Genomic DNA, 9,722 nt, shown 5'->3' with positions numbered 1-9,722 from the left:
GATCATATAACACTATCCTTTTTTATGTTACCATGCATCTTTCGCCTGCTACTACGCTAGATTGCTATTAATGAAAAACGTATTGTACTGTTAAAAATAATATTAAAAGAAATATATATTGTATATAAAATATACACACAAGTATTGGAATCATATCAGGCATATTAACAATAAATATTATATTATCAATACAATATATTCATATAATATATAAATACATTTTAGAGAGAAGGAAAAAGTATATGCACGGTTTTCTATTTTATTTCTTTCTATGATTCACAAAAATTTAATAAATCATAAAACCGTTTTAATAATAATGAACCAACGAACTTTGTCATTAATCTTGTTTTTTCTATCCCCACAATTATTTCTCTCTTATAACTTATAAATCTCTTCATTACTATTCTTTTTTAAACAAATATATCATATAGCATACATTATAGATGCAACAGCATAGTAATAATCATTTCCACGGTTTATATAGGTAACGGATATATAGGGATTGGGTTTATATACTTATATATGATTGCATGTATAAAAATATCTTGCGTTAAATCAGCGCTATTGTTATTAAATGTTAAACAAAATTGGCTACATAATCGTCGGTTCATACAGATCAGCTCGGCACCAGTTCCGTTCCTGTAACAAAAATTATATACATTTCTCAACCTATCCCTCCTGAAAATTGGCACAGCAGTATAAGCGTTAGCAGACCAGCAATATTTTCATTCGCATTCCCATCATAAAGCGAAGATACATCACACATAAATAAAAACATTGTCACTAAAACATGTAAACATATAACAGCTATTATATACATTTATTATAAGCGTGTCAAGTAATTAATATCATGTATAAAATAAACATTTACTCGATATTTCCAATATGTATATAAAACCTCATCGGATATAAAAATTTCATTTTTTTTTTTAAATGTCATATTAAATATATTACATTTTATACACAAAAGAATAAATTATTTGACATTTTTTGTCTATCCATCTTTTTTCCTTCTCTCTTTTTATTTCTATTTTTCCCCACGGAAAACTTTCTTTTATTCCGAAGGGAATTTTCTTTATAGAAAATAAGCCAAGCGAGTCGATAAAAGCTCTTTCTGTTGTTTCATAGAGGGTGGATTCCATCAGGATTTGTATATATATGATTGTATGTATGATTGCAAGCGTGCTCTGTATATGTCTGTATATGATTGTACGATGACACAATGTGTTGGATGCGTCTTACGCATGACTGACACTTCTGAAACATTTTTCCGCGTACTATGCTGAGAATAGAGTCTACTCTTTCATTCACACACTTTCATTTTCTTATCTATCCGTATAATAATTTCCGAGAGTATTGCGGAAACGTAAAAACCGCTTCGATTGACGTGTAACTACGAGTTGGTAACAAAAGTGCTACGAACAATAAAGTGCTTATCAATAGAAATTAAATGCTCTCGATTTCTTTTTATATTAATTTAAACATATAAAAATGTAATAAAAATTATATGGATAAATATATCAAATAATATCAAATAAGAGAGTCGAGAATATAAAATATTAAGGATGTATGTGTGATAAAAGAATAAGACTCGTAAAAAAGATTGCAAAGTTAAACAATCACATAAATCATTTATGAAAGATAAAGTCACATCATATAATAGCTGTATATTATTCATTATATAATTTAAATAAAGTACGCGATGATAGAAGGTTGATCAAAAGCAAAAGAAATAATTCGCAAGCATCCACGGATATCTCCTAGTCGATGGTGTTGCTCGTGGCGCTCCTTAAAATCACATTAAGGACGAGAACGGCGCCGAAAATGACGGGGCAGTGGGGGCAAAAGTGCTGCAGGATGAGAGAATGAGAAGGTAATGACGAAAGAGAGATTAAAGTTATATAAAATCGAGGATGTTATGAAAGTTGTACCAAAAAACATGTTTAAATAATATACATATATAAACTAAATCAACTAAATGATGTCGATAACAAGATCTTGTACTCAAACGAAATTAAATAATTTTGTTTTAAAAATATCATAAGTTAAACTATAAAATACATTTTTAAATACATACACACTCCCTGTTTTAAAATATATAATTTATATTAAGAATATAAATATGTAAAGTGCCAAATCACAAATATCAAATAAATTTTATCACAATTCGAAGAATTTTCAATGCATAGTAAATTCATTTAAAAAATATTTCTATCATGCATACATAACACAATTAAAAAAGTCCAATTCATCAATTATAATCTATCTTTATCGATGCAAAAGCAGAAGAATTTAAGAAAAAAAAAAAGAATAATGACGTAAAGATAATTAATGGCAGTCAATGAGAGTCTCTTGTATCGCATTAAAGAGCCGAGAGAGAAAGGATCTTTCTCCGCCCTTGCCTCATGTCACATCTTCTTCTGTCTGTCTCTCGTCGTAGCTGACTGTGACAAATAATTACCGAGGCTTAACATAAGCCAGAGGCGGTATACTTAGCTAATAGCAAAAAAACGGCAATAGCCTCGTCACTCTATGTGCGAACAGTCGACGCGTTTACTTTCCGTGACGGGCCCACGCGCGGAATGGATTTCCACGATTCCGAATCCCGTCAGTTTTCGCGATGCATTCGCATGCGAACCCCGAAAAAACTCAGAGCAGAGACAGCGAAGCACGAGCATGTATTATCGTTCAGCGGCATCACGAGCGCAAGCTTTTGAGAAAAATCGCGGTACGATCACGGGAGTGCAAAACGGGTCCTGACTTATGTATTTGCAAAAATACTAGCGCTCTTTCTCTTTCCAGATGGCACGGCGGGCATGCTCGGGGAGCTCGTCTTAAACGACATAATAGTCAGCCGGTACCAAAGAGACGCTTCTCTTTCTCTCACTCCCGTCCGCCGGCCTCTCGTTTTCTCGCGAGAACCCGCTTTCTGCCTAACTTATACTTATTATTGCATTACCTCGTGTTCTAGCATAATTCCAGTCTGCGCTGAGGCTAGCGGGGAGATGATGAGAGGTGCCGAGAAAAAAGTCGGCGAAGGCGATGCCTTTTCGTTTTTTACATAATTCGGCGCATAATCCGCGCCCCGAGGTCGAGTACGCGTAGTTGAGTGCATTGGTGACAGGTACATCGCTCTTTTCTTCTACCTTCGATAACACGAGCAACGTTAATGTCTTCATTACGATTTCATTCGTCAAACTACTGCGCCCGTTTTTCTCTCAATATCCGTTTTCATGCTGGCGATTCTGCGTATCTCCTTCATCGCGTGCAATAGTAGCTTCCGCTCAGCGCGAAAAAACTTTATTATTTAGAGAAGACGCTTTCATAACCAAGATATATAAAAACGAACAGTATTATAATAGATCAAATATATTTTATACTTATAATATTTAACATCATTCAGAAAACGTCAGTTTTTCAATTTTTTAGCATTAAAGAAATAAATGATAAAAAATATTAAAATAAATCGATATTCAACGATAATCGTCGATAAATATATACTCATCTTAATAAAAGTCCTTCTGATTTTTCGAAATATAAAAGAAACTGCAAGATGACAATGATAAGACATTCTCCACGAGTATGTATGTTATATCTTATAATGCTTGATATAACGTTGAAAATGACATAATAAGAAATTTAAAAAAATAAATAAACCATAGGCGTAAAAATAATATATATTACTAATTTGATGCATGAATATTCCATATTGGCATCCAACATCCACCCCTCATCTCGTGAGAACTGGAAGGGGTGGCGTTCTCATGAATGCGCGGTAGAGTTTCGTGAGCTCCTTAATGAACCTAGTTCGCGAAAACCATTAATAACGAAAGGACTCAGCAAGGAGCGCGGATAGGAAAAGAGAAGCCGATATTCGAGGTATTCGAGGACCCAAAACCGCAGATCTTCCGTGAGAAACTCACCGAACGACGGCTGCTCCCTATCTTTTAAAGAACGATTGCACCGTTTGTCTTGTTGGAACATAACCGGAAAATTATAAAGTGAGCATGGTAAAACGAAAAAGAGAGGAAGAAAGAAAATTAACGCATTTTACGGAAATAAAAATCAGGCCACCGATGTCTTGTTTGCAAAGCGTATAAAGTTCTAATGAAAGCTCCTTCTTTTTAGAAGCGGAAGACAGGAAGCGGAGAGATAGTCAGCTGATATAGGGGAGGGTGTCGGCTAGCCCTAATGCGACGTATCAATATACGTGAATGGTGGTGATGGGCCAATATCGCATAAGTGGCTCCGTTCGCAGTCATTTGTTACATTTTGTTCGGTCTAAGTCTAAGTAATTTAAGAGTCACTGTTTGCCGCGCTTCTCCTCTTCCTCCTCCGTCTCTCGAGAGGAAAACCGAGCGACGAGGGGCCAAGAAGAAAAGGCGGAAACTAAAGGAAAGCCGGAGAATAAGAAAGGGGAAAGGGTGAAGGGTGGGTTAGGATGCTTGGACCCCGGTGGAAGTTACTACGGTGGGGGGGAAACGGGACGAGGGTGGTGCACTTCGCCTCCATTCTTCGGCAAATCGTGGCATATTTGTCAGATTTTTGTTCGAGAACAAAACCTTGCCGACCACCCCTGGCGCGAATAAAAAGGGGGATGAAGGAGGGATGCGGCGCCTTAAGTGGATTGGTTTCGTACGTATATGGTGTATGTGTATCTACGACGAATGCCTTAATTTCAACCTCCTACCGGAGATTCTCGCCGGAAATTCGATCTCCGGTTAAATCCGGTTAAATTCCGGAGAAATATCTACTCTCTTGTGTAAAATTATAGTATTATAAATAATGACTTGCTTGCATATCGTTAATGTAACGATCATCTTCATGCCCGAGTCGCATAATTGCATGCACGCATAATCTCAAACATGAGCAACTCATAATCATGATTGCAAGCTAATGTAACTAAGGAACGAGTAATGCATCTAGTCGTGAAACCTGATTCACATTTTATGATATACTACATCGTTGAAGCTAGGAGTTTTTGAAACGAAAATAAAAATTCGCTAAGCGCATAAATATATTTGTACTTATATTTTATGAAGACGCTATCAAAATTATTTTTAAAAACTCGATACATTAAGATATGATATGATAAATAAATATCTGATTTTCTTTTATATAAATAATTTAAAATTTATCATAAATTTTGAAAAGAGATAATTATAAATTTATTAAATATTTGAATTTTTTATTTCAAAATCAAATTTAGATGATTTTATTCATTATATCATACAATGATATACAGTGGACTGCAGAGATAAATAAGCTATTAAAATTTCACAAGTAAATAAATTAAATTATAAATTGCTTACCCTACAATTGCTCCGCCGTAACGTCCGATGCTATCTCGGACCTCCTTCTTTTTCTTTCTTTTTGGTGATTCATACGATACTCATTCGAGAAAACACAGTTAATTACGATTACGCGCTCACTAATCAGCAGAATCGCAAGACATTTGTATAACACTTCTGACGTTAATATCACACGTGACGCACGTTTTATCATATGACGGGAGAACAACGTGAAAACTACGATGTGCTCGGTGCTTGAATCACACTTGGTATGTTTGTATTTTAGAGCAATTTTACCGAATTTTATGACGTATAATGTTTATGTTTATGTTTTATACGCGCAGTCACCTTACACGCGTGATCATTCTTTCGGCGACACTCGAGATGGAATGTAGCGGTGCGAGGCGCTCCGTGTGTCTTATTGTTAGTATTACGCTTTAAGAAACGCGATCGCGACAAGTACAAGAAGACGTCAATTTTATTATTCTCTATGATAAATTTCTATTACAATTAATAGTTTTCATGATTTGTGTGATTAATTCCCGCGATAAACGATTTATAAAAATATCACAACGGCTATTCATCGAAGCAAATATTTGCGCGATGTTCGTTCAAAATAAAAATCTAAGCAAAATATATAAGATAAAAATCAAATCACTGTTTTTTAATCCGGTATTTAGGATAATTGAGCTGTCCAGAAGCCAAATTGATCAATTCCATTTTTCTTATAATTTTATATACTCTGATATAAAAATTAAAAAATTTATAAAGAATAGAGTTAATCAAATTTAACTTCTGAAAAACTCAATTGTTAATGTTTCGATTCGAATGTATTTTGTATCGCGTTTTAAACTTTTCCACCGATTTAATAATAATACACAGATCGCGACATTAAATGATATTAACGAATAGTCATAATCAATCGTTTATTGATTAATTTAAAGTTTAAGAAATAGAATTTTCGCATAAATTTATTTCGTAACGCGTTAAATATTTCGTGATGTGTAGCGCGTTATTGTTTACATACCGAGCTGTGGCTTTGTTGTTGTCATGTACGCTCTAAGACTCGAGCAGGAAAACAACAGCGGCGCGAGTGTGTCATCGTATTATCCTTCAAAACACGCAATTATTTCTACAATTATTACAATCACCGATTAACTTCTCGTAAGCATGTTAAAGTGTTCATTATTTATCGAAACGTGTATTTCGCGCAATTTATTCATTTTAAATAGAAATCGAAACAATATCATAATTATAAATTATTTTAATGGTGCACGAATTTGATCATGCAATCTTCAAGTGTCGAGCTGATGATCATTTTTGCGTTTTTCGTCCTCAATAATATAATAAAAGTAGTATCGTATATTATTAACATCGGGAATATTATGCAAAGTGCCTTGCCATCGCTATATTCAACTAATTAGTATATACGTAATTTTAATTAACCGTGTTTTCGCGAGTGAGTGCCATGAAGAAGCAGCAAAGGATGAATAAGAGAAAAAAAATCTAAGGTGGCATCTCTCTCTAGGACGGTGGAGTAACCGTGAGGTAAGTGATTTATAACTTATTTAATTTATTTGTTATTTGAAATTGTTCATTTATCTCTGCAATAGTGATCCATTATATATTATTATATAACATATAACTCATATAAAATATTCTTGACTTTATATTAAAATATATATAGTTAAATAATATACAAATATTTGATATAAAAAAGAACGAGATATCGTGTCAAAAATAATTTTGATAGCTTTTTAGCATATAAGTATACAGATATTTATTCGTTTGAAATTAACAAAGTTGTAATTCTCGCTTCAAGAATGTTCCGAATTTTGAACTGATATACATACATATATGCATTACATATTTTATATTTCTAAAATATCCATGCATTAAAATTTCTTTTCACTCACCCTTGAAACCTTTTTCTGGTGATGTAGACTCGAAATTATGGACATCGGATTCGACATCGGTTTCATTCTCTAGCGGTGCATCAATCTGAAATAATAGATTGATATAATGTAATTAATATTTGTAACAATAGTTACAAGAGAGAGAATGTGTGTGCACAGATTTTTATTTTTTCGTGGTATAAATTCTTATATATAATGCATGTATTTATAACTTATGGCTGCGATTAATGATAATTGAGATTACCATGATCAAAGCGAGATAATACAATAGAGATTTTTATATTATTTCATAATTTATTCGAAGTATGAAGACAGAAAGAGACACATTAAATTTGAGTATCGCGCGCATCAGAGACACGTGTGAACAGCTGCCAACGGTTATAACAGCATCTTCCCACGCGTTTTCTCGAAGCACACATGTGATCCACCAATCTACGCGCTCTTTTATATAATTACACTACTGCGTTTTGGGTCTCGTGTAAATATATCAACTATTACATACATTGCATATTATAGTATCGTAACATAAAATAATGTTGATATTATTATGCATATTATTACACATAATATCGCATACATACACACATTATATGTATATGTAATATGCATATATAAAAAGAGACAAGAATACTATTTTCATCAACGATAAAATTTAAATGATGAACTAAATATTTTGACGATAGGTAATCTCTGCAATTCTTAAATGTAATAAATAATAGATTTATAAATATAATTTTCGATATATTTATTACATGGAATATCGTGATACTGTGATGTATAATGATTAGAGCAATTTTAGTTGACAAACAATTTGTATCTGCTCTGATATTCTTTTTTTTATGAGACCGAATCCTATCTTTGACAACAAAAATCACTGAAATTATTAGAAAGAGCACCTATTATAATACGGAGCTACACCAGTAAAAAAGAAAAATGTCTACTCGCTTAAAAAATTGACATGGGAATTTGAATACGCAGCATACACGTAGGTGTGATTATGCTTCTGAAACCCCTTTTTCCCATAGAACTAAATATAGCGAGTGTCATCCGATGGCTTGGACACACGTGTCTCATGCGACAGCCACTCACATCTGGTCGTTGTTTCCTCTGCTGGCCCTAGCATATCTTCTGTGCAATGTAATTTATTTTCAAGTATAGAGTATATATCCCAGAGATTCGCTTCGATAAGAAATCATCGCGGCGAGTCAAAGTGGATAATCAAAAGCAATCTGAATATACAATGTTATACAAAAATAAAGTAACGCGGATAGGAATTAGAATTTGTAACGTAAAGTTACAGCATGTGCACAAATAAAAAGTAACAAATTTAATTTTTTATATATATAATGCAGCATAATTTTAAATTATATATATATAAAATACATAAATGTAAATCTAATAATATATTAGGGAAAAGTATTAATTACGATAACTCACAAATTATTAAATAATATTGGGTTGAACGGGAAGTTCGTGCCGTTTTTTCGGTCTTCATTAGTAAAAAAACGGAACGAACTTTCCGTTCAACCCAATAGTTCGTTCTATAGGTTTTCGAATAACCGTCAATAGCCTTATCTTTCAAATGAGATCAAAGTGATTGTAGTTCGCACCGTAGGTTTTGAAATAAACCAGTTAATAACCAATTTCAAATATACTGAAAAGTGTTTTTTCGGCTATTGACGGTTATTTGAAAACCTATGGAACGAACTACAATAACTTTGATCTCATTTGAAAGATAATTTAATACCAAACAAAAAGTTTCCTATAAACATGGGTCGAAAAATGCTTCCTTAAAAAGTTAGCGCCCAAAAACCTGTGAAACCACAGTAATTTTTTACATTTTTACAAATATCAGGGAAAGTATGCGTCTTTTAACAAAAAGTACCGAAACAAAAGTTGTAGAGAATTAAATTATCTTTCAAATGAGATCAAAGTTATTGTACAATAAATTAAATAATTAAATAATATTAAGAACATAAATATCAATACAGAAATCATAAAATTTCTTAAAATATCTTTAAAATATCCGTTCAATTAGTCAGGCAATATGCGATATTAAAAAGTCCTTCATCATTTTAAATAAAATTTTAATTTTAAAGCGAGTATAGAATTACAATGTTACGTCAAAAAAGTTCAACGTCATCGTCGATGTTGACCTCTTTTATCCGCGATTGCTGGCATCGGGAGAGCACATAGGTTCCATGAAACAAAAAAAAATTCCCCGAAATTCCTTTCTTTCATCATCAAAACATTATTCTTAGGCCTTCTATATCTCTCGCGGCCCTTCTTTGTCCCTCGCTGATCACGGAGAGCGTGTAGAGAGGAAGATGAAGGAAAGGAAACCAGGTAAAGAGCGTTCTCTACACGAGTATACAGCCAGTTTTGAAATGCTCGGCAATATAGTGAGTTCGTTATGAGGTTCGCCCCGACGTGGTATGGCTCATAATTGTAGACTCGGGGTTCGAACCGCGCACCTCCGGGCACTATATTCTCTCCGACTGACACCTATTGTCCA

At 33.4% G+C, this 9,722-nt stretch overlaps 1 protein-coding gene across 1 annotated transcript in view; it reads right to left on the bottom strand.

Moving 5' to 3' along the window:
* Window positions 1-314: 314 nt before the first annotated feature.
* Window positions 315-9,722, bottom strand: part of LOC115238421 (ubiquitin carboxyl-terminal hydrolase 48-like) — a 56,591-nt gene continuing 47,183 nt past the window's right edge. Inside the window, exons 16-17 of the mRNA XM_029812254.1 lie at window positions 7,208-7,292; window positions 315-639 (exon numbers count right to left, since the gene is read on the bottom strand). Of these exons, the coding sequence (XP_029668114.1) occupies window positions 617-639; window positions 7,208-7,292 (108 nt within the window). The 3' untranslated portion in view covers window positions 315-616. The remainder of the gene's footprint in view (window positions 640-7,207; window positions 7,293-9,722) is intronic.

Source organism: Formica exsecta, unplaced genomic scaffold (assembly GCF_003651465.1).
Source record: "Formica exsecta isolate Colony F162 unplaced genomic scaffold, ASM365146v1 scaffold337, whole genome shotgun sequence".
In the NCBI taxonomy this organism is placed as follows: domain Eukaryota; kingdom Metazoa; phylum Arthropoda; class Insecta; order Hymenoptera; family Formicidae; genus Formica; species Formica exsecta.
Note: the sequence above shows the minus strand (reverse complement) of the source record. Positions and strands in the feature narration are given on the sequence as shown.